Raw genomic sequence first — 25463 nt, forward strand, 5'->3', positions numbered from 1 at the left:
GAAAAGGCAATTAACAATAGAAGAGAGACAGACCATCATAACACTTAAAATGTAGGTCTTTCCTACAGAGAAACTGCAAAGAAAGTCAAGGTGTCAGTGAGTCCAGTTGTCTTCACCATCAAAAGGCTCAGAAACTGGAAGAAACTCTGACAGGAAGAGGTCTGGAAGACCCAAAGCCACATCAGAATCAGAAGACAAGTTTCTGAGAGTCAACAGTTTGCATGACCAGTCGCTCACAGGACAACAGCTTCAGACACAGCTTAATAGTGGTCGTAGTATGAAGTCTCAGTTTCAGCTGTGAAGAGAAGACTAATCTCGTGATGTCTGAATAAATTTGGTATTGAAATATTTGTGCAAGTTTTTCTTTTCCTGATGTGTGTATACATTATTTTGGCTAACTCTGTATTATGATACCATAGTAACTGCCAGCTGCAATTAATTATCAAAAAATGCTTTTGAGGGTGCCCGTATAGCTCAACGCGTTGAGCAGGTGACCCATATACAGGGGCTGGTCCCCGACGCAGCTGGCCCGGGTTCGATTCCCGCTCGCGGCCCTTTGCTGCATGTCTTCCCCCCCGACTCTTCTCCCTTGTTTCCTGTCTCTCTCTCACTGCGTCTATCTAATAAAGCCCACAAAAAGGCCAAAAAAATAACTTAAAAAAAAAAAAAAAAAGCTTTTGAATCAATATATTTTAAATATACATAGATCCTGCCAAACAAAAGCTACGCTGGAAATAAGACTGTACACTGTAATTTAATGAGCCCTCAAATATTTAACTTTATTTATATTCTGCTGGTTAGTTGTGTACACTGCTTTTATTTTGAAAAGCAGCGCGAAGTGGTGACGTTTCAAACCCGGAAGAGCTTGTAAACAAACGGTCTTCAGCAAAAGCAGCTTCAAGATGAGATTTTAAGAATAAACAAAGAGAGAGAAGAGTGTTTCAGGTGAAGGATATGGAGGATAAACAGCGGCTGCAGCTCGGAGGGAACACGGACTGGATGTCTCGTCTGCCGGAGGAGCTGCTGGACGTCCCGCTGTGGAACCTGGCTCTGCCCGGTAGCACTGAAGCTAGTTCCGCTAGTCCGGAGCAACTTTTTAACAACAAAACTGTATACAAACATTACAAATATAGAAATAACACATCCACATATAGCCTAAATAAATATTTTAAAGTGCAAAATGACTGTGTGTCCCCGCAGGGAGCCACGACAGCATGTCCTTCTGCCTGGACGTTTCCTCCCCGGTGCTCGGATCAGAGCCCGGCCTCCTCAGACTCACAGACCGGTTCTTCCCCTGCTGTACCAGGCGCTGTGTGAACCGCTGGGCCACCACCCAGGTACAGATGTGGGGCTTTTAATGGTCACCTGCCTCACCATTAACCTGAGCCTCCTTCTGTGCATTAATTCTACTGATTCAGTACAATACACTATACTATATTATAGTAAAGATGCTTTTAGTGGGTATTTTCTATCTTCTGATCTCGTTTTTAAATAATGCTTTAAACATCTTGTGTCTGAAATCCGACTGTGGCCACTTCAAATGTGTAATTTTGTACAAAATCCTTAAAATATCCAGTTTCCAGCAACATGTGACAAAGAAAAGGAGCAATTCATCTCCCTTGAGAGGCTTAAAATCAGAAAATATTTGGCATTTTTCACTGATTTCGTATGAAGATTAGAAAAGATTGTCAAAATGGTGGTTAATTATTTTTCTTGATATGCTGTGCTATATAAAATTACTCTATACTCGAACATGACCTAAGATAAGCGGCAAAATAATCACAATTGACAGTTAGGAAGCTGGAAACAGTTGTTAAAAACACAATCATCAAACTACGTCATTTTCTTCATCTAATAATCTTTTCATCAGCTTATATTTTTACCTATTTGCAGTTTGTATATAATATCTGTTTGCTTGGTTATGATGTGAAAAAGTGCAGCATGTGTTTCTTTCACTTTAGTTGCTCTCTCACCAAAAATACAGACATTTTGGGGATATTTCTGCCTTTAACTGTTTATTTGTATGATGTTATTTTATCAATATGTCCACAAATATACAATAAAACACCAAAATAGACAGTTGAAAGCTACAAAAACAGCAAATATTTCCATTCAATCACCTAAAATAGCGATATTAACTGAGAACTAGTTAAATGAGAAGTCAGTTATCACAATATTTGCAGATTTCTGATGTTGTTCAGCTAACTAATTAAATAATAAATCATTTTAAAGTTATTTCTGATGTTATCTTTGTATAAGACTGCTGGATTTCTACGTTTCATCTGTAATTCTTCCCGTCCGTGTAGCAGTCCATCCTCAGTCATCAGTGCGATCTTGGGATTCGTTTCTTCGACCTGCGGATAGCCAGGAAGCCGAAGGGAGGCAGAAAATTGTTCTTTGCACACGGAATCTACACACTGATCACTGTCAAGGTTTGGGATTAATTAAACAACATCACAGGTTTTTATCCTGCGTTCTTTCTTGCTTTCCTTGCTCAATTTTTCAAAATAATTCCTCCTTTTAGTATGCACTTTTTTAAAATGTGCTCTATAAATAGAAATTTAAGGTCTAGAGCAGGGGTGTCAAACTAATTTTAGTTCAGGGGCTGCATTCAGTCCAATTTGATCTCAAGTAACCAGTAAAATCACAGCATAAAGACCGATTAACGACAACTCCAAATTTTTCCCTTTATTTTAGTGCAAAAAATTGACATTTAATGAACTATCTTTTCAGAAAACATTATGAGCTTGAAATTTCTACAGAAAAATCAGTGAAATTTCAACAATATTGTGCCTCAGTTTATCATTTACACATTACAACTTACAGATCACAGTTCATCTACAAAAGGGCACAAAACATTTCGTCACCGGTATCTGGAATTGAATGATATAGTATTTTACTTTATGATCAAAATAACAACAGTCAGACAAAAAAAGACTAAAAAAATGAGACACAAAATGACAAAAATCAGACAAATGATACAAAACAACAAATATCAGTAATTTCACTGTGAAAATATTTTTTTTCCCCACATTTTCAAACTTTAATACTAGTCAATTTTGACCCGCAGGACGACACGAGGGTTCAGAACAAACCTGGTCTTGTAGCTCAGAGATTCCACTCAAAGTTCGCTGTAATTTAACATAAAAGTGGAATCAAAAATGGATTTAGCTTCAGCTCTTCTCTGCAAACGTCCATCCTCTTCCTCCCTCTGAGTCTCACAGAACAATTGTGCTGTTTTTTTATTGGTTTATTAACGGTGTTTATGTGCAGGAGGCTCTGGATGAACTCTCCGTCTGGCTCGACGCTCATCCTAAAGAGGTCGTCATTGTCTCCTGCTCACATTTCGAATCTCTGACCGACGAAGATCACGCAGATCTGGTGGAGTTCATCTTCTCGCTGTTCGGACGGAAGCTGTGCTCCTCGCAGGTAGGAACGGGTTATTATCAAAACATTCACTCGCTGCAGCCTCTCTGATGCTGGATTTGCTGCGGTTTTCTGCTTTAGATTGTAAATTTAGACACTTGAAGGCATCACTTTGGGCTCTAAAATCGAAGGATATATAATTATGGTGCATTCATGCTCAGATTTTCTACTGAATCTTCTTGAAAGTGTTTTATTTCTAATTTTCTGTCACATTTTATTAAGCTTTAATGTTTGTTTTCCACATTTTAATTTAGTTGTTTAAACTGATAATCCAAATATTGGTACTTTTTGTGTATTTGATTGCTGTGTTGTCACATTAATCAGAGGTTTGATTGTTTTATAGCAAGTTTTGAGCATCAAATACGACATTTTCTGCATTCTGGTGAATTTTTATGTACCAATTTGTTCCTGTTTGTGCCTTTTCTGCAACAATTTCTACATTTGTTGGTGGTGAAAATGAGTGAAAATGTATTTCTGTGTGATTATCTGTGCAGGAGACTCCCACTCTGCACTCCTGTTGGTCCAGAAGTCAGCAGCTTGTTGTTTCTTACGACGACCAGCAGGTGGCGCCGCAGCATCCTAAGCTGTGGGATGGGATACCTTACTGGTAAAAAAAAACAGATGTTTGTTGCAACAGCGCATCCTACTGAATTAAATGAAGTGCACAATTTAGAATTTTAAAAGTTTATTGCACCAGAACTAAAAAAATCTGCTTTTATTCCGCCCAAAACACTATTTTCTGCACAAGTACTTCTAGTTTTAATGGTTTGTTTTACTCATTTAGTGTTTTCTAACTAATAAGTTGTGGTTTTAAAGGTTTATTCAACAAAAAAATACTAGTTTCTGTCAAAGCACTTATAGTTTTAATAGTTTATTCCACCCAAAATAGGACTCTGTGTGCAAATTGTTCTTGTTTTAAAGGTTTATTCCACTAAAATTGAACTTTCTAACTACAAAGTTTTTGTTTTGAAGGGTTATTCTCCCCAAAATACTACTTTCTAACCAAGTACTGATGATTTTAAAGTGTTATTGCATCCAAAATAGTAGTATCTTACAAAGGAGCTCTGGTTTTACTGGATTTTGTTTCCACTTAGAATTCTACTTTCTGTCCAGGTTCTTTAAGATTTAATGGTGTATTCCACTCAAACAGAACTTTGTGACGAACAAGTTCTGGTTTTAAAGGCTTATTCCACCCAAAATACAACTTTGTGTACAAATGCTTCGTGTTTTAAAGGTTTATTCCACTCAAGTTTAACTTTCTAACTACAAAGGTATGGTTTTAAAGGGTTATTCCGCCCAAAATACTACTTTCTGTTCAAGTGCTTATATTTTAAAGGTCCATTTCACACAAAGTACGACTTTCTATACAAGTACTTTCAGTTTTAAAAGTTGATTCCACCCAAAATGCTACTTTATGTCCAGGTACTTACGGTTTTAAGGGCTTATTACACCCAAAATACGACATTGTGTACAAATTGTTCCACTCAAATGGAACTTTTTAACTAACAAGTTTTGGTTTTAAAGACTTGTTCTACCCAAAATTCTACTTTCTGAGCAAATACTTACAATTTTAAAGGTTTATTACACTCAAATTTAACTTTCTAACTACAGAGTTTTGGTTTTAAAAGGTTATTCCACCCAAAATACTACTTTCTGTTCAAATACTTATGTTTTAAAGGTCTATTTCACACAAAATGCTACTTTCAATCCAAGTACTGTCAGTTTTAAAGGCTTATTCCACCCAAAATACAACTTTCTGACCAAGTACTTATAGTTTCAAAGGTCCATGTCACACAAAGTATGACTTTCTATACAAGTGCTTATAGTTTTAAAAGTTTATTTCATCCAAATAGAACTATCTATCTAACATGTTATGGTTTTAAAGGTTTATTCCACCCAAAATAATACTTTGTGACCAAATATTTACAGTTTTGAATTTTTTTTTTTTTTTTTACTAAAATAGTAATTTCTAGCACACAAATTTTGGATTTAAAGATTTATTCCACCCAAAAGGAACTTTCTAAAGAACAAGGCACCATTTTGAAATTTTATTTCACCCAAAATTCTACTTTCTGTCAAAGTACTGAAAGATTTAAAGTTTTAGATGTTTGGGGCTGGTGTCAAATCAATTATAAGCGATACAACTTTGGATGATTTACCAGTTTCAGTCACGTTTGGAGCATATTTTTGGCTTGTCTAAATGTCTCACTATGTTGTTGATAATGATAATAATTAATAATCAGGCGTCACTCCAGTTTTCTCAGTCAACATGTTTGCTGTCGACTGACTGTCCTCATGTCCTCTGTCTCCAGGTACGCTGACAGCTCAGATCCTGAGAAAGTGATCGCTTATCTGGAGGAGCAGAAGAGCCGAGGAAGACCAGGTACACGTTCTAAACTTCAGCATCAGAGTATTAGTCATAATATTGCTCATTATGCAGATATTGGATTAAATTACGATGATGTTTTAACGGTCCCTGGTTCGCGTCCCGGCTTTCCCGGGATCTTTCTGCATGGAGTTTGCATGTTCTCCCTGTGCATGCGTGGGTTTTCTCCGGGTACTCCGGCTTCCTCCCACAGTCCAAAAATATGCTGAGGTTAATTGATTATTCTAAATTGCCCGTAGGTGTGAATGTGAGAGTGCTTGTTTGTCTTTGTATGTAGCCCTGCGACAGACTGGTGACCTGTCTAGGGTGTCCCCTGCCTTCACCTGAGTCAGCTGGGATAGACTCCAGCCCCCCCATGACCCTAGTGAGGATTAAGCGGTGTATAGATAATGGATGGATGGATGATGTTTTAACCCTCTGGACCAAAAAAACTGCAGCATTTGTAAAATAATCAGCAAAATTAAACCACTTTTAAGAGCCAGGAACTATAAAAACACGAAGAGTTGTTGGATTTTCAACTTTCCAACAGTCTTTGAACTAGTCGTGTGCTATTTAATTAGGAAAAATTAACCAAATCTTAGCTTAAAATCATGAGATTTCATACAAATTACTTCATTCTACATGTTTCATTTCAAAATTCACTAAAAATAAGCCAATGTCTTTAACCAGAATATGTAAAAAGATAAAAATTGTGCGATCCTCAGTGCATTTGTGAAGCTTTTAAGGAAAATCTCAGTTTAAAAAATCACGAGATTTAATCAAAATCATTTTATTTCAAAAAAACGCTTAAAATAGACAGTTTACTCTAACCAAAATCTGTAAAAAACAAAAAATTCTGAGCTCCTCGGTGCAACCGTGAAGCCATCACTGACTCAGCTGTGACGTACAGTCACATGACAAAAATTTGGAGAGTTTTTGTTGACACAGAACAGAACGAATTAAAAATGTCATGTTTGTAGCGTCAACATATTTTTTCCCCAGTGTTTGTAATGTTGTACATGTCGATTCCAGGTTTGTTTAATTACTGGTAATAAATAATCAAGAAAATCTATTTTTATTCTTTCTGTTATGAAACATTTCTGAGTTTTCTCTCCTTCTTCATGGTTGTTCTGTTGCCATAGAGGTACAGGACTTTATAATTTAGTGAAAAATGAGCCCATAGTGAGGAAAAATGAGACAGCATGGAGTTAAGAAATGTTTTATGTCTTTTTTCTGTGATCTAAAACGTAATAATGTGTGTAAAGTCAGATGAAAACCTACCAGAAACGTACCTGTCTGTTTGTCTTCCAGCTGGTTTCTACGTCTGCGGTCTGAATCTGACTGAAGACGCTCCGTACGTTTTCCTCCACCCGCTGCAGGACATGAGGAAGATGACGATGAAGGCTCTGTCCGTGCTGCTGCGTTGGACCGGCGAGCAGCATCCGGGACCGGAGGGGGGCGGAGTCAACGTGGTTTGCTGCGACTTCGTGGGCGACAGCCGCTTCTGCTCGCTGGTCATCGGCCTCAACTACAAACTCGCCGCTCGGCCGCCGGCATCTTCCTCGGATGCTGCTGGCTGTTTCCATAGCAACCAACCTGATATCTCACATCCAACATAGTCTGGGGAGCTTTTTTTTTTTATCTTCAAAAGGTGTCAAATAAGTGAAATATTGTTATTTTTTTTGTCTTATTCTGTTTACAGACTTCTTTATTTTCACATCACCTGCTTTTTCCTTTACATTATTATTATTATTATTATTACACTATTACTAGTGTGTGTATAATATTACATAGTTTGAATATTATTTTTCATATCTTCAGATGCTGACAGAGCTGCCTTTTTATGACACTTTTGCACAAATATTTGCACAAATAACCAACTTAGCGTTACATATCATAAAGTATATTTTGTTAAAACTTCAGAAATGTCAATTTTCTGTTTTGTTTTCATGTTTTCTACTTTTTTCATGATTCAAATAGCTCTTCATTTCTTTATTTTTTTACCTCCTAACTTACCTTCACATGTGAATTTCTTCTCAGGGATCATCAGTGAGTGTTTTTTCATCTCTTTACTGACACATTTAAGTAATTACAAATGTTTACTGTGAAATTATTGTCATAAATGGGACATACATCACAGAAATTTCATGCATGTTGTTTTTGGATTGTCACATTTTTATGTTTTTTTTTTTAAATTACATACTCAGTTTCTCTACTTCACACTTTTATAAGAAGCAACAAATGTTCATTAAATGGTTTATAGTGAAAAACAATACAGTTGTAGCAGCTTTTTCTATAAACTTTAATTAGTTTTTTCTGTGTTTAACCAAATTGCCATTTATTATCTGTTTAAAGGGAAGGTGTAAAGTGTTTTCTTTATGTACAACTGGACATATTTGTAGTTTTATTTTGCAGTAAGTAGTAATAGTGTTCACTTGTTGTCAAAGTTACAGTGATGCTGTGCCGCTATCTAAATTTTCAACAAATCCGTGGATCCAGACTATAAGCCACATCACTGCCAAAATCTAATCAGTTTGTCCTTGTGTCATTTCTGGCCTTCCCTGAAAACTTCATCCAAATCCGTTAATCCGTTTTTTACTGAAAGCACAACCACTGGGGCCCTTTAAGAAGCGTGTGGCCCTAGAACTGCTGTCCTATCGGTGTGGTCCTGGGAACTGTAGACAAACTTCCTGGGGCCAACATGAAAGTGGAATACTCCTTGAATAAGCTTTTTAAATTCTAGGTTTCTTCAGAGTGAAATTATCCTTTAAAACCATAAATTGCGCATTTAAACCACAAACTATAAAAAATACAAGTGAGGCCTTAGAGGAAGTGTGGGCCTCTCCGGCTCAGTTGCTAGGCGACCACATAACCAAGCAACTGTGCATCTTGTTCTTTTTAAATTAATATTTATCATGTTTACTTGACACTAGTTATGATGAGATTTTTTTTTCTCTAACCAATTGAGCCAATTGGTTAAAGAAAGTGTTAATTTCTCAAAGCTACAAGAGCACACGAAACCACCTACTGGCCAAGTGTGTAATCACAGGCAGCTGGATCTGAACCGCATAATATCTGATGCATTGAAGTTTTGTCTGTTATGGTTGTTGGGAATGACTGTAAATTACAAAAAAAATGTATGACCAAATAATTTCTGTACATAAATTATCACATATGTGTATAATAAAGTATATTTTCATACATTCTGTGTGTGTAAATTTCCCTAAAATGGCAGTGTCATGTCATGTGGCAGGTTGTGTAATAATGTTTTTCTGTCACTTTCGGAAAATGGCATGGGCTTTAGCAGGCAGAGGACACTGAATATGTTTGTGTAACTTTGACCGTGACGTACAGGACGGGAGTTTTTATCATTTTTATTCAGAAATAACAGTTTCTCAACTGTTTATGGTTTTAAACGATTCCTTTTTTTTGACACACTATACACTCACCTTTGAATAAAATAATAAGCAGTGAAAAATACAGTTCTTGATAAGGAAACCTAATGCGTGTTATAATGTTAGATTTAGCTTGCCTTATTAGGAGTTATCACTATCTCTCCCTCTCTCTAAACTCTACAAACTATATCAACGGTATCCAAACTCTAGTATTCAATCTGCAGCTCAACGCCAGTAAGACGAAGGAGATGATCGTGGACTTCAGCAGGAGGAGGACACCCCGGACTGCACCGGTGAACATCCAGGGTTTGGACATTGACATGGTGGACACATACAAATACCTGGGTGTTCACCTCAATAATAAACTGGACTGGACACACAATACAGAGGTTCTGTACAAGAAGGGCCAAAGTCGTCTCCACCTGCTGAGGAGACTGAGGTCCTTTGGAGTGTGCAGGACTCTGCTCAGGACATTTTATGACTCTGTGGTAGCGTCTGCTATTTTCTATGCAGTGGTCTGCTGGGGAGCAGGGAGCACTGAAAGGGACAGAAAGAGACTAAACAGACTGGTCAGGAGGGCCGGTTCTGTCCTGGACTGTTCTCTGGACTCCATAGAGGAGGTGGGTGAGAGGAGGATGTTGGCAAAGCTCACATCCATCATGGACAATCCCTCTCACCCACTGCATGACACTGTGGGGTCTTTAAGCAGCTCCTTCAGCAGCAGACTGAGACATCCACCCTGCAAGAAAGAGCGCTATCGCAGGTCCTTCATTCCATCTGCTGTAAGACTTTACAACATCAGCATCACTGGCTGGTGTTAACATAAACTGGACTATATCATTACCACCCCAAACCATAAAATTTACACTGACATTCTTGCACTGCACATCTTTGCACTTTTAAACTTTATTTTTATTTTAATTTTTTCTGTTAAGCCACTTTATCCTCATCTCTCACCCTTGTATATATTGTAAATATTATTACTATTGTTCTATTATTATTTTATTCTTATCACTACGTCTACTGTTACATAAGCTGCTGTAACAATGTAAATTTCCCCTGGAGTGGGGAGAAATAAAGACCTTTATCTTTATCTTATCTTATCTTATTCAAACTTTCAAAACTTTATCTAAACTGACCGCAACGCTCCAACAAACTCTGAACCACACAAACACAATTACTCTCCTCACCATTGTATCTTATGGAACAACTCTTATATTTCACTCAGAAATAAGACTTTGTACTTAAACAACTGGTTTACAAACAACGTAAACACTGTAAAACAACTCTTAAATGATAATGGTGAGTTTTATAACTATGAGGCATTCCTAGACACTTACCATTTTGAGGTTTCCAGGCAGGAATTTCATACAGTGATCAGATCAATCCCTTACAATATAAAAATTCTTGCTTGTAACATTCAGATTACCACACTCCCTGCTTTGGAGAGCCCTATTTCCATAAATGGCATGGATTTGTTGAATAAAAAATGCTCAAATAATTTTATTAGAAGTGGTCTAGAGTATATCACAACTCCAACTTGTAAGTATCGCTCAGTATGTCTGAATAAAAAACAATGGAACACAGTCTTTTTAATGCCTCATAGGTATATACTCACAAATAAAATAAAAGAATTTCTTTATAAGATTATCCACAGATACTATCCTGTCAAAGCAAATGTATATCTTTTTATACCAGACATAAGTAATCGGTGTACTTTCTGTGATTGTGAAGGAGAAACTGTCGAGCATATATTTGTTGATTGTTTTCACTCCACTTCCTTTTGGTTCCATTTAGAAAGATATATCTCAAGAATACTTAAAAAAGAAATCATACTCAAAAAAACAGATATTTTATTTTACTTTAACAACCCGAATTTCTCTGTTGATGAAATATATATTATTAATCTGATTTGTATTCTAGCAAAATTCTTTATTCATAAGATGATTTGGCTAAAGAAATTACCCTCCTTTTATGTATTTGAAACTACAGATTTCCAAAGTTACCTAAAAACTATTGAAAAATCAAATCAAATGAATAAAAAATTGATAAAAACATTAAGAATCTGAGAAAAATACAAATTTATTACCCCATCCTAGCAGACCCCTTATTCTTATTTTTATTTATTTATGTTATTGTATTTCTGTGTTGTTTCTTTCTTCTTTGTGTTTTATGTATGTTTAGCGAAATGCAATGTAATTATGTAACGCTTTGTTGAAATGAAAATTATAAAATAAAAATAAATAAATTAAAAAAAAAAAAAAAAAAAAAAAAATGAACCCACGCAGGTTCATCAAACAGGCCACGCCCCACGTCACGTCCGCAACCAAAAGGTCACTTTGTGCTGCAGCTGCTGGTTGTTTGACTGCAGCGCCTCCTGCTGGTCACCGGAAAAAGGATTTACAAAATAAAAGTCCTGCAGCTCAGTGGAAACATCAATGACTCAAAGCGGCATAAATCATTCTTTTAAAAAGAAAATAAATATATAAAATCGAAAAAAAAAAAAAAAAAAAAAAAAAAAAAACTCTGAACCACTTCCTGAAGCAGTCACGTGGTACAACCGGGACGCTTTCGACGTCATAGCTTTTGGCTCCTCCCCTAGATTCCGACTCCGTGATACGACCACACTTCGGCGCGCTTCGAAGCAGCGGAACATCTCGTAACATCACTATTTATCTTTTTTTTTTTTTTTTTTTTAACTTTGTATGACTTTTGACTCTATGTGCTGCCTTTTAGAAGTTTTGTGAGTCAAAAAACCCCACTTTTTAACAAACTGCGTTACAGCTGCAGTTTCACTTTCGTTTTTAGTCCTCGGCGCAGTTCGCTCCTTTTGTAGGTAAATGCGACTTCTTTTGGGGCTTTTTCGCAGCTTTTTAGCCAGTAGAGTCGTTTCGTCGACTTGTCTTTGTTCCCACTTTTGTTTTTAATCACTATAAAAGGAAACATGTGGCTAGTCGCTTGGATTCTCCTCCTCTGTTGGATTTTCTCGGACGCTGGTAAGTTCTGGGCCTACTTACTTCCTTACTTCACCGTGTTTAAAGTTTAGTGTAGAACTATTTAGCTGTGTAAAAGTGTGTATTTTTGATGGTTAATGTTGTATTTAAGTTTTCAGCCCGCATTCCGATAGAAAAACTTTCACAGTGAAAGTTGGTCATTTCTTAAAAAGCCTGTAAAAATGTTTATAAATCATAATAAAAGTGTGTGAGCAGATTGACTTCACAGAGATCTAAACTGACTGTTATTTTATGAGCTAATGAATAGTTTAAGTCGTTTTAAAGGCAAAAACACCACAAAATCTCTTCTTAAAGTTGGTAAGAAGTGAATATTTGCTTGTTTCTTCATTTATTTACTATTTCAAAGCTGATTAAAGACATCTGAATATGTTCATTTGGGCTTCAGACAATAATAATACAACTTTTTCAATATACTCTGAAAACTAAAATCATTTGAAGAAGATAGATGTCAGCCTTGCTGTTAATGGGAGCGATTTGATGAAAGAAACTATGCAAAATGAGCTTAATAAAATCTAAAATAAATGTCCTAAACTACGTTTAAAGGACGAGACTATACATTGAAGCATGGAGGAAGTGTGAGTATTATAATATGTGGTGCAAATTTAAATTATGTATTCATTAAATGATGTAAATTCAAAAGATATGTTGAATATTTGCACTTTAGGATCTGATTAATGTAGTTTTTCTATTGAAAAAAATCTATCTGATTATAGGATCAGTAATGTGAATAAGAGATTAACTTTAACATTCACTCATTCATCATTTAAGTTACTGTTTTTTTCAATGACAAAAATGTGAATGTGATAATTTCCTGTTTCCTAATTTAGTCTTTTAGAATCTTGTCAGATTAAAAAAATAAAAAAACAACAAAGAAAAACAACTTAACATAATAATAATATTAATGTTAATGTAATAAAATAATTGTGATCAATTAAGTTATATAGAACCCAATGAAATAGTGAATATTTCCATTTTGTGCTGAGAATATTTCACTTTATTCTGTAAAAAAAGACGATTTAATTTATTGTTTGAGTAGTTGTATCTGTATGAAAGCCTCACATTTATTTATACACTTGTGACATAAATTCTAAAGAGTTTAATTACATATATAAACAGTTAGATTGAAAAACTACATCTGGACAGAACATTTTGATGATTGAAAACACTGAACAGACTTTAAAATGTAAAATCTGGTAATTTAAATAATTAAATGTGTTGATGTTGTTGTTAGTGTCAGTCATCTACAGCAGAACTGGAGGCGAAGTCGTCATCCCCAGCGGCTCTGCGGCTGATCTCATCACCGCCATAACGTGGAAACACAACGAAGACATTGCCGTGGAGTGGTATGGAGGAGAACCTGCTGCCTACCGACATTTCAACGGTAAATTTACTTGAGATTTAACAGAAAATTGACTTTTACAGTATATAGTATTTTATAGTATTAGTTTGATTGAGAGCAAAAAGCTGCGTTCCCCTCATTCCATTTGTAGATGAACTGGATTGGCAATGCAGTCCTATCTGTTTTTTTTTTGTTGTTTTTTTTTTCGAGCCAAACGCCGGCGCTACATGCCGGAATTCCGGCACAGTGCCTGAATTCCTCGATGCGTTTTTCCCACATGTAAACGCGGTCACTAGCGGGCCACAACATTGTCACATGACAGCGCTGAGCAACAGCAGGCCGCTACGTGGTCATGTGACCGAGCTGTCAGCTTGACAGTCCAGCAGATGCATCAGATAAACATAGCAGCTTGACCACAAACTTTCTCTTTTATTTCAAAAACACTTCAGGGAAAAGTGTTTCTGAAAGCATTTGAGGCAAGAAATATGCTGCGCAGTAGCTGAATCTGTCCTTGTTTTAGTTCACTGGCGGCTAGTTTAGACAACCGTTTAGACCTGTAAACAATAGAAAAGCTGTGCTGGTTAAAATAAAAGCGTCCCGTCAAATTTAAGGACCCGGTTTGTATCGAATGAAGTCTGGGTCTGGCCTGGGACCGCGGTCCGACATTTCATGACCTGGAGTCTCGCATGTTTTTGATTAAACGAAGCCTCGATTCAGAGAATTTTGAGTCAAGGAATTTTAGTAATCGAATTACTCGAATAACTCAAGGAATCGTTTCAGCCCTACAATTATGTTATTTCTGCACTTACTCCTGTACGTCACCAAACAGCATTTACTGTTCTATGAGAAATTAAGAATATATCGGCGTTTAATCTGCAAAACTCCGGCCGATGATGATTACTCTGAAAAGGGCTACAATCAGCTGACTGGTAAATCGGTCGGGCCCTAATTTCTACATCTGAAAAAACCCTTAAATTGAGCAGATGATGCCTGAATATATCAATTTACTCACTAATAATATATAAAATGTATTTAAAACACCTCCAGGCTGTACGGTTCTGGACACATTGACTGGAGCTCTGACCATCTCACGATTGACTCGGGACCACAGCGGCATCTACACGGCGGAAATCAACAACAAAGTCGCCAACAAGACTGAAATCCGGGTTATCTGTAAGTGGAGGAGTTTCATCTGATTTAAAAAAATTTTTTTTTACTACATTTTCACTGAATTCTAATTGGTGTTTGTTGCTTATTTCCCGTCAGCTGCCGTCCCCAAACCGACCGTCTCCCAGTTGTGCAGCTTTGGAGATGGTTACTGCACTCTGACCTGCGATGGCGACACCACCAACGCTGAACCGGTCACCTACTCCTGGCATACACATGACATGCGTAACTATTTTGAAAGTCAACAGGTCGGCATCACGAAGGTACAAACAGGAGAAAAATGTGAAAAAGATCAAACATAAAAACTCACCTTTAGCGTCCAGTCTTTGTGTAAATTTCTACACTAATACCCGACTCTACCTCTGTCAAATACAGGAAATTACAAAAATTTTTGAGTCACTCATCAGTATTTCACCTCAGATTTGACATAAATAGGACACACAAGAAAGTCTGAAGCCATAACCAATATATTTAAGTGTAAATAAACATATTTAACAGGGTGAAAACAACAAATCACACTACCTGCAATTCAGCGAAAACGTCACAGAATTTTTGTCACGTGTCTGTTGGTCTCAGCTGAGTCACTAATAGCCTCACATTTGCTACAAGAAGTGCAGAATATTTAGTTTTTCACAGAATCTAGTGAGAACTAATTATTTTTGACAAAATGTTTAAATGAGACATGGAATGATGAGTTCAAGGACCATCTGAAAGCTGAAAGTCCAATAATTTAACCCTGCTGTTGTCTTCATTTACGGGCAGCAAAAATATTGTTTCCTTGTCTGAAAAAAATCCAAAAATTCAGCAAAAAAATTCCACAAATTTCAGAAAATTTGCAAAACCTTCAGGAAGAAAATTCCAATAATTCCTTAAAAGTTTCCCTTAAAAGTTTTATTTAAAAAAAAAAAATCCTCCAAATTTGGCAAGAAAATTCTGGCAAATATTTTCAAAAAATGAGTAAAGATCTTCCAGAAAAATTCTAAAAATATATAAAGTGATTACATATATATCAGTAAAACTTCTAATATTCTCTTAAGAACATTCACATAATAATATACCAAAATCCAGCGAAATTTGCTGGATTTTGGTTGATTTTTCTGTGAATGTTCTTAAGAAAAATTTTTAACATTTCTTTTTTTCCACCAAAAAATGTTCAACGATTTCCCAAAAGATGTTGAAAATATGGACATCAGAAGTTTCACTGTGAAAATATATTTTTTCCCCACATTTTCAAACTTTAAAACGGGTCAATTTCGACCCACAGGACGACACGACGGTTAAACGTGCTTTTCAAACTCGCCAGCAGGTTTTGGGGTTCAGAGAGTTAATATGCTTTTGTTTTTTCATTTTTTCTGCAAATGTGCTTAACATTTGTGCTCCACTTGGCTTTTAGACATCTGTACAAAGGCACCATGCAGTCTTTTTAAATCATATTTAGTTTATGACCTTGAAGCTAACGCTGGTGTTCCTGGATTTCTAGGAGGACCCTAACTGGTTCAGCTGTGAGATGACAAATCCCATCAGCTCTGAAACAAGTGAAGAGTTTGAGAACCCTGTCTTATCAAGTAAGTCGTCAGATATCTGTTTAACTACACAATGACTGCAGTCTGGAATGCAGCGTCCGTGTTACAGTGTTGGTCATTTATGCTTTATTTTTTTTGTAGGTATTAGGACGTTGATCATCATTTTTGTAATCAGCAGTCTGCTCTGCTTAAGTGGTGGGATTTTCATATATCGCAAACGCATATTCAAGAAAGGTAAGAATCCTCTAAAGATTGGTGCATCACTGTTACAAATATATTTCTGTACATTATCTACCCTCCTTTCTCCAAATGAGCACGTCTGTTTGTTCACTTAATTCAGTTCCAGCAGCTGAAATGCAAAAATACACCAAACAGCCTGCAGCAGGAGATTAAACAGAGTTTGCATCTTTAGGCAAATAAACTGAGATGCTCTGGAGCTGCAACCAACAGCTGCAGAGTAAATCACTAAAATTCCAGCGTGTTTTGTCAAAGATATTCAGTTGACTGTCATAGAAAATCAGCTAATGTGTACATTTTAGGATTTTGTTTTGATTTTTGACATCACTAGAAATTTTTGGAAGTATTTATTTGTCTTTTGTTCATTTGTCGCTTCCAGTTGTTATTTCTCGAGTTTGATACTGCTGTTAGTTTAGTTTTAGTCTGAAGCAAGAAATGTTACGAGTCCTCAGTCTGAAAAGAGCTAAAGACACGAGTTACTAACTTAATAGAAAACAGGACACAAAACGACAAAACGTAGCACAAGATGATACAAAACGAGACGAAAAATAACATGAGACACAAGTCGACACAAGCGAGATACAAAACAACACAAGCAAGACACAAAACTACACGAACAACACGAAACAGCACAAATGAGACACAAAACTACACAAAAAGCTACAAAACTACAAAGAAGTTCCACACTGCAAAAACTCAAAATCTTACCAAGTATATTTGTCTTATTTTTAGTCTAAATGTCTCATCCCACTCGATTTAAGATAAATTCACTTAACAAGAGACATTTCAGCAAGATGGAGGGACTTGTTTTAAGACATCGCATCTTAAATATCTTGTTAAGTCAGACAATCTTGGTATTATCTTGTTTTGAGTTGTATTTTACAAGAAAACTCAAAATAAATTTAATACATCTCAAATTAGGAGGTTACAGGAAAGCAAAAATCAATTTTTGAGTGAAAAAGTACAATTTTTTTAGCATGTCTGGCTTATTTTAAGACACCTAAGCTTGACAACCCTGGTAAAATATCGCTTAAAATAAGTTTTCCCAGCTAATGTTAAGATCTCAATGTTCTAAATATCATATTTTATTTCAAGAAATCTTACCAAGACATTTTTCACTTGTTCTATTGGAAGATTTTTCACTTATTTCAAGGTAAAAGTTCCTTGAAATAATTAATGTTTTTCTTGTTTTGAAAGGAGCATTTTGTCCAATGAAGATCCACAGATCAGAAACCCCAGAGAGCAACCATCAAACAGGTCAGTTACAAGACACAAAGCTATGCAAAAGAGACACAAAACCACACAAACAAGACACAAACCTACACAAATGAGACCTAAAACTACACAAGTGAGACACAAAACTACACAAATGAGACACAAAACAATGCAAAAAGCGACAAAACTACACAAACAAGCAGCTCCGACAAGCAGCTTCTGGTTGTTGAAAGTGTAAATATGAAAACAGTGTCAGAATGTTTTTATTCACAACCTGTTTAACAGACTATTAATGACACATTTCTTCATCTTTATTACAGGAAAAGATGACAAAAGGACAGGCAAAAGTGAGTTTATTCGTTTTCTTTCAACACTGTACAGCTGAGTCACTCATGGATTCACAGTTGCTCCAAGAAGCTGAGAATTTTTAGTTTTTTACAGAATCTGGTTCAAGCAAAGTAGAAGTTTTTGGCAGATTATTAAATGGGACACGCTTTTGTTGAAATATCACAAATTTAAGCTTGGGTTTGATTCATCACACAAGATGTTCGAGACAGAACAAATAGAGATCCTGACACAAGATTTGTTTTTTAAAGTTCAACCTTTCAAACTCTCCGTCTGAAATTTTGGTGTTCAGGGGATTAAATACAATTTTAACGACTTGGGTTGTATAAAAACTAACTTCCTGTTTAGTGTTCATGAACAGTGAAATCATCTGTAGTCATGGAGACCAAAGCAGTTTATTGTTCCAGGCTGTAAACTGTTTATTTCTGCGGTAAAGTTGGACATTTTAACGTAGAACTCTGAGGATTGATTTAATGTGTTGGAGCCTCAAGTGGACGTTTGAGGAACTGCAGATTTTGGCTCTGATTTTTAATAGCTTTGAATGTGAATATTGCTGCTGCTGATGGTTCTTATATCGTTCAACAGAAAACAGAAGACTTTCAAGGAACGGAGTCGGTGAGTAAAATGTGACGTAATGAAAAACAGTAAAACAGTGTGACAACGTGATTGAAAACCACTAAACTTGACAAGTCTGTTGTGTTTCTGATGTGTCTTTAGCAACAGTACCAGCTGTATCTGTTGAAGAAACATTGGATCAGACCCCCCAGAAATCCTCTGTGCTCCTCAACACCATCAGGGAAACTGGTCAGTAAAGTCTTTGCTTTTATGGTTTGGTGTCTTTTTGTGTTGTTTTGTGTCTCGCTCATGTCTTGTTTTATATTGTTTCATGTCGCATTTGTGTTATTTGATGTCTAGTTTTGTTGTTTTGTGTCCTTCTGTGTCTCGTGTATAGTTTCAAGTGTTGTTTTGTTGTTTTCTGTGTTGTTTTTTTGTTTTGTGTCTCGTTTGTGTCACTTTGTGTCTCATTTTGTTGCTTTCTGTCTATTTTGTCGTTTGTGTCTTGTTTGCGTCGCTGAGACCAGCAGGGAAACTGGTGACTGAAATATTTTCACAACCAACAGCAGAATAAGCTGCGACTTCACACCCTGAAGCCAAATTTTCAACAATTTGTGATGCAGTTTCGGGCAAAAAGTCACTTCCTCTTGTGCAACGTGTTGCAATACAAGCCCTGCTTGAATTTACAAGAGTGAAGCTGCGCCCATTTCCGCTGGCGTTACGCCTTTATGAGTCAGATTTGTTGTGGTTTTGACAGTTTTTATTTTTTATCTTTTCACAGCTGTGTTCAACATCAGCGAAACATCCAATCCGGACAAAACATCAAAGAAGCCCAACGATGAAATTGGTGAGTAAAATGAAAGATAATTTATCAACTCATAGAATTTTCTGGAACCATTTTGAAGCAATAAGTGGATTATTTAGTTTGTTTCAAATGTTTAATTAAGCTTGTAAATGCATCTTTGATTGTTGTGTTACATTAAAGTTACCACCTGATTTTAAAAAAATGGTTCAATTCAAACTAAACCTTTATTGTCTCCATCATAAAAGTCGAAACAGGTCATGAAAAATTATAAGTAATTATAGATATTGACTGGTTTATTATGAAATAACACAAAACCACACAAAACGTCAAAATGAGATACAAAAATGGACAAAAAACAAACAAAAAACGAGACACGTGACATAATTGCAACAGAAAAATACAAAAAACAGCATGAAACACAAACGTGACATAAAACAATACAACTGAGACAAAAAACCCCCAATACAAATAAAGCCCGCAACAAACCAATCAGGCACAACAACTAAACAACACTAAAAACAACACAATATGTCACAAACGAGTCACAAAAACCACAAGAAGAGACACAAAATGACAAGACAAAGAAGACACCGCAAAGTGAGACTGAAAACAACACAAAAAGGCACAAACGTGACAAATTGACAAAAACAAAAAAACACAAAAAAGACAAACAAAACAGCACCAAACGACTCACAAAACCACATGATGAGACAGAAAACCTTAAAAAAGAGGACAAAACAAGGTGCAAAACAACTAGAAGAGATACAAGTTGAGAAGCAAACATAAAAACAGAAAGAAAAAACGAGACAAAGCAAAAACTGAATCTGCAAGATTGTTTTGATCACTACAACAGTGACACCTGGTGGACCAACTAGAGTCCTGCAGCCACTTCACCTTTTACTGGGTTAAAAAGTAATAATAAATCTCAATCCTTCCATAATTTGACAGAGGTTTCATCAAAGAAGGAGGAAGAAACTCAGGCCCTGATCCACAGATCAGAAGCCCCAGAGAGCAACGATCAAACAGGTCAGTTATGAGACACAAAACCACACAAAAAAGACACAAAACCACACGAACGAGACAAAAAAACACACAAGACACAACACAATTGAGATTGTAGAATATTACCAGCAGCATTTGAAACCATTTTCTGGCATTTTATAACTGAAAAAAGTGACTCGGATATTAAACATTTGATGTGAAGGAATGTGAATTTTAGAATTTCATATAAGATATTATTATGACGATTATTTTATCGTTTCACAGCGACGACAACCTCAGAAGCTTTGACGTCTGTTGCAGAGAAGAGCAACGAAGCAGGTGAGACAAACTTAAGGAAATGAGTAGAAGCTGCTTTTTTTGGTGAGATGTTGTTTTGTTGTTATTTTTCACACTGACTCTTTGAATGTGTGATCATTTTACAGTGACGGACTCACAGGACCAAAAAACATCCAGAAATGACCTCAAAATAGCTGCGTCCACAGAAACTGGTGAACTGAAACACTAAAAACTGTCTTTATCCACTTTTCTGCAGCTCAAACATTGATTTAATGTGTAGAAAATGTGACGCCAAATTCACATCCCTGCTTCTCGGTTTGTTTTTATGGCAGCAAAGGGAGCAAACATCAAATAAAACTGCACAACTTTATCTTGCTGACAATTCTAGTTGCTTGTTTGTACATTGAACAATCGCAAGAAGAAATAAATTAGAACTAGCATCAGATTTAATTGTAGTTGCAGCCTCTTCACACAGTACTCTGATTAGAATTACTCCAACATGAATCATTGCATTAAGACATTAATATGTCATATTCTTAATAATATCAAGGTCAAACAGTTTCCCATCGTTGGTTCTGATATTTCCTGATTCTACACAATCTCCTCTACACAAGTATAAAATAATATCCGTATTTCTAGCATTTATAGCTAAGATACATGTAAAAACATGACAATTTCAGAGTATAAAATATTTCTTTTCCTTGGTATAAAGGCTGATGTACAAAATCTGGAAGTTTTATCAGATCAGATGATGGAAGATTTGGATAAAATAGACTTGTGGAAAAACACATCTGACTGGGACTTAGTGACTACACTAACGAGACACAAAACACAAATCAGACACAAAACTACACAAATGAGACATAACTGCACAAACAAGACAGAGAATTTCCTGAAGTTTGTCTCACCTGCTTCGTTTAGTTTGTCTCATTTTGTTGTTTTTTTATCGTTTGTGTTGTTTTGTGCCTCATTTTGTTTCTCATTTGTATAGTTTAATGTATACAACACAACCGCTTCACAATATGACAAGCCACAAAAAAAAATAAACTAAAATGAAGCACAAAATGATACAAAGGGAACATTTGATCTCCCGATCCCATTTATTGATCTCATTTTTTAACAAAACTAACTTAAAACGGACAGTTTAAACTGAACTTCTGCACCTGTGATCCATCGACTCAAAATTAAAGAAATTCACTGAAAATAGCCTCACATTAGTGTTTGGAAGATATTCCAGCACTTGAAAACTCCTGATTTCACATATTTGCAGCTTCAGGGTTGCTAACAGTTCATAGTTTTGGTTCATTAGCACCAACAGGCCTCCACACACAGTAGAAAGGAGTAAATTTGTGTCATTGTGGTGAAAATTCTTTCATCTTTTAACAGAGGAATCAGCGGAGAAGTCAAATGGGGACGAAACAACCAGACCTCTACTGGACGCGCAAAACCGAAGCATTTCCGTTTGTGTTTGACGACAACAGGTGTTTTGAGGAAAATAGGGGCAAAAAACAAGTTACCAAAGGACTTTTCTGAGTTTTTTTGCTGATAAACTGCTGTGTTTTGTACACTGTGGGGGAAATGAGCAGTTTACTGAGAAATTTAATGCTGTAAAATCTGCAAAACACAGTTTTGTATGCAACTTTTTACTTGAATATTTATTAAAGCTACAGTGTTCATCTCAGACTAAAAATTCAATCGCCATGATTAGTGACACTCCAAGATCTTAATTTTGCAAATTTAATTTCATCAGGTAACTTTGGATTTTATAGAGTTTGCAGGTTTTTACCATAAAATTAAATTTTAAACGCTCGGGTAGCTCCACACCATAAAACACAGCAGCAGAAAACTTATCTTTTACTTTTAAACGGTTACAAAGTTTGTGTCAAAAGCTGCACGTTTTCCCCTCGGAACAAAACTGAAGCTTTGCAGCCTTGTTTCATTTCTTTGATATTTAACGTCTTTCACAATGAATTCTGTATATCATCATACTTTGTGCTAGAGATTTAAGTCTGAAACAAACAAAAAAAGTGAACTATAATAGCTTAAGGTGCAGCTGCTGTGGTGACTTTGTCACTGTGAATGACCAGTATTTGGGGTTATTTTGCTTTAAAGCAGCTTTAAATGTCATTGAGCAACCAGCAGCTACACTAAAAGGGACTACTTTAACACATTAATAGCCCAAAATGTGCTCTGTGATGCACTGAAAAAGTTTATTTCAGACCACTGTTGTACTTGTTTCCTCAGCAGCACAGTGCCAACCTCAGTGCTCAGTGTTCAAGCTCATCTCAGGTAGTAACTGCTGCTAAAACACCCCCCCCAAAAAACACATGTAGAATATAATAGAATATTCTTTACTGGTCTCACAAAGGGAAATTTGCAACGTCACAGCAGCAGTGACAGAAATATCAAGAGGACAAGATATATACACTGTTTATACAATATAAATGAGACAAACTGAAGAACACAAGGATCGTAACATACAAATTTAAGAATATATGCACAATGAATGGCGTGTAAAGGTGTTTGGTCAGTGTCAATTCTTAAAGAATTTTTATTTATGCAATTTCATGCATGTTTATGTTCTGCATGCTGTAGCAGCTGCTTGCACATGAATGTATCATTTATCCAGCAGAGGGCGCACCAGCTTGTGTTATTTATGTTTCAATGCATTGACGATGTGTAAAGATGGAAAACACAATTATTAAATTGTAAAATGCGTTTAAATCCTTTTAATCATGTGCAGTGTAGTTTCAAATATGCTTCATCAGAACGTTAACATGAAGGAAAAAAATGTAATAATGAAAAATGTGATGGTAATACAAAGATTTAAAACTGATGAACATTTTGTTTTTGGCAATGAAAAGTTCCGTATTTATTTTTTAAGCTGTTATGTCTTCCATCTTCACGCACAGTCTGTGTCGTGTTTGCTTTTAATAGTTTTTTTTCCAAGTTACATTAACTTGTAAAAAAAAAAAAAAAAACAACTGAATTTTCTATTTGTTTTTGTATTTGTATGTTTCATATTGTATATATTTTCACCACATTTAACCATGCTGACAGTGTTAGTGCACAGTTAATGCAGTAAACACAGAAAGCCAAGACACTAAAGTGCCTTTGTCTGTTTAAATTGGACCCATCTGAACACCTAAACGTCATGAACTAAATATTTCCACCTTGAGTTCATGTCCAGCCCTCTGGTGGTGTCAGATTTAGTTTCAAACAGCGTGTGATTGTTAAAACAGCACAAAAGTGACACAATAACTGCAGGTGAGGTGACTGTGGTTCATTGTCACATCACCATCATATTATCCCCTTCTCTCACCTGCAGGCTTTTGCTTACATTGAAAACTAGCTGCTTACAGATAATTATGGTGCAGTAAAATCAGAACAACTGGATATTTGAGCTGTTATTTGCTTATTTGTGCTGTTTTTGATAAGACACAGAATAAACCACTGTGCCTTAAAAACTGAGAAAACCTGCGTCTCATTGAGTTTACAGTAATTTAATTTATTGCAGCTCCAAATTTTGGAGCCCTGCTGTTTTTCAAAATCTATTAAAACCACTGAAAAAATGCAACTAGCAACCCTATGCTACTGGTTAGCATTCCTAAGTGGTCACTAGCACCTTCCGCTAGTGACTAGCATTCCTTGGCTATCCATCAGCATTTCTTGGTGAGTCACTAGCATCTTTGCGCTGGTGACTAGCATCTCTAGGCTAGTCAACATTATTTCCTGGCTAGTCATTCGCGTCTTTGGACTGGTAACTAGAATTCCTGCTCTTTTGATGGGCATTTCTAAGGTAGTCACTAGCGTCGCAAATCTATCAACTAGCAATCCCTGAGCCATTTATTACCATAGGTTTGTGGCTAGCATTAATAGGCTAGTTCCTAGCATCCCTAGGCAGTAGTGACAAATATTGCTAGGCTAGCCACAAGCATTCTGAGGCCAGAGACTAGCAAACCTACTGTTCCTTCATTGCCTGGCTAATCACTAGCATTCCTAAGCTAATACTGACCCGATGCCAGCAACTTGTATTACCTTGCTATAGATTAGCATTCAGAAGGTAGTCACCTGCATTCTTAAGTCACTGTCTAGCATCCCCATCCTAATCACTAGGATCTCAAACTTGAGGCTTAGCATTCTAAGCTTGCTCGCTAGCATTCGTAAGCTTGTTAGTATCTTTACTAGGCTAGTCACGAGCATCTCCTAGGTTAGCAACTCGCATTCCTGTGCACTTACACCCAAGATGAGTGATTAGCATTCCAAGGATAGTCACTAGCATTGTTATTCCCATCGCTAATCAATATTACAGGTGAGGTGTAGATTGTCGTTTTCACATTGAAAACTCTACAGTATGATGATAAATGGTTAGGAAAGGTAGGGAATGATTAGCTTAGGGATGCTAATGACTCCCCCAGTTCATCCAAACCTCTGAGGCCTCAACATGGAGCAGAATCTCAGAGGAATGTTTCCTTTTGGACACCAAGAACTGAGCAAATCATGTCCCTTCATTGATCTGACTGCAGAGGTTTATGGGGAACAGGATGTTTGTGGTGCAACACTTCCTGTCAGCTGTGGATGAACAGCGCTCAGTGTACTCTGCAGGTCGGTGGGAGGACGAGCTGTCAGGTCGTGTGTTCACACAAAAATTACAGGTGTTTGTGAGTGATGCGCTTGTTTCCATAAGTGCTACCTTCATGATGAGTCTTCCTGAGCGTTGACAGCGCAGAAGATGCATGGAATTTAAATTTGAAGCGTGAGGAGGGGGATGTCTGAACAACAACACTGAGATCAGCCAG

At 36.4% G+C, this 25463-nt stretch overlaps 2 protein-coding genes across 3 annotated transcripts; both read left to right on the top strand.

Moving 5' to 3' along the window:
* Positions 1-848: 848 nt before the first annotated feature.
* Positions 849-8992, top strand: LOC111564007 (PI-PLC X domain-containing protein 1-like). The gene is made up of 7 exons (XM_023263329.3): positions 849-1057; positions 1201-1337; positions 2307-2432; positions 3274-3429; positions 3921-4033; positions 5739-5809; positions 7103-8992. The coding sequence occupies exons 1-7, from the start codon at positions 955-957 to the stop codon at positions 7408-7410; spliced, it is 1014 nt and encodes a 337-aa protein (XP_023119097.2). The 5' UTR covers positions 849-954; the 3' UTR covers positions 7411-8992.
* A 2486-nt stretch (positions 8993-11478) lies between these two features.
* Positions 11479-23648, top strand: LOC111564005 (uncharacterized). 2 transcript variants are annotated; one of them, XM_055008092.1, is made up of 15 exons: positions 11481-12182; positions 13432-13581; positions 14587-14712; positions 14806-14969; positions 16187-16271; positions 16371-16463; positions 17664-17723; positions 18002-18028; positions 18612-18641; positions 18744-18830; positions 19363-19428; positions 20335-20412; positions 20653-20706; positions 20811-20876; positions 22051-23648. In XM_055008092.1, the coding sequence occupies exons 1-15, from the start codon at positions 12131-12133 to the stop codon at positions 22134-22136; spliced, it is 1224 nt and encodes a 407-aa protein (XP_054864067.1). In that variant the 5' UTR covers positions 11481-12130; the 3' UTR covers positions 22137-23648. The 2 variants fall into 2 exon arrangements, with proteins under 2 accessions (XP_054864068.1, XP_054864067.1); XM_055008093.1 differs by lacking the exons at positions 20653-20706; positions 20811-20876 and having other exon boundaries at positions 11479-12182.
* The last annotated feature ends 1815 nt before the right edge of the window (positions 23649-25463 follow it).

This window comes from Amphiprion ocellaris, chromosome 24 (genome assembly GCF_022539595.1).
Source record: "Amphiprion ocellaris isolate individual 3 ecotype Okinawa chromosome 24, ASM2253959v1, whole genome shotgun sequence".
Classification (NCBI taxonomy): Eukaryota; Metazoa; Chordata; class Actinopteri; family Pomacentridae; genus Amphiprion; species Amphiprion ocellaris.

Bases quoted from the DNA above. Each gene is read 5' to 3' on its own strand.
- LOC111564007 (XM_023263329.3), top strand. From the start codon at position 955: ATGGAGGATAAACAGCGGCTGCAGCTCGGAGGGAACACGGACTGGATG. The intron at 2,433-3,273 runs GTTTGGGATTAA...GTTTATGTGCAG, and splicing joins ACACACTGATCACTGTCAAG to GAGGCTCTGGATGAACTCTC. The intron at 5,810-7,102 runs GTACACGTTCTA...TTTGTCTTCCAG, and splicing joins GAAGAGCCGAGGAAGACCAG to CTGGTTTCTACGTCTGCGGT.
- LOC111564005 (XM_055008092.1), top strand. From the start codon at position 12,131: ATGTGGCTAGTCGCTTGGATTCTCCTCCTCTGTTGGATTTTCTCGGAC. The intron at 18,029-18,611 runs GTGAGTTTATTC...ATCGTTCAACAG, and splicing joins TGACAAAAGGACAGGCAAAA to AAAACAGAAGACTTTCAAGG. The intron at 18,831-19,362 runs GTCAGTAAAGTC...ATCTTTTCACAG, and splicing joins CAACACCATCAGGGAAACTG to CTGTGTTCAACATCAGCGAA.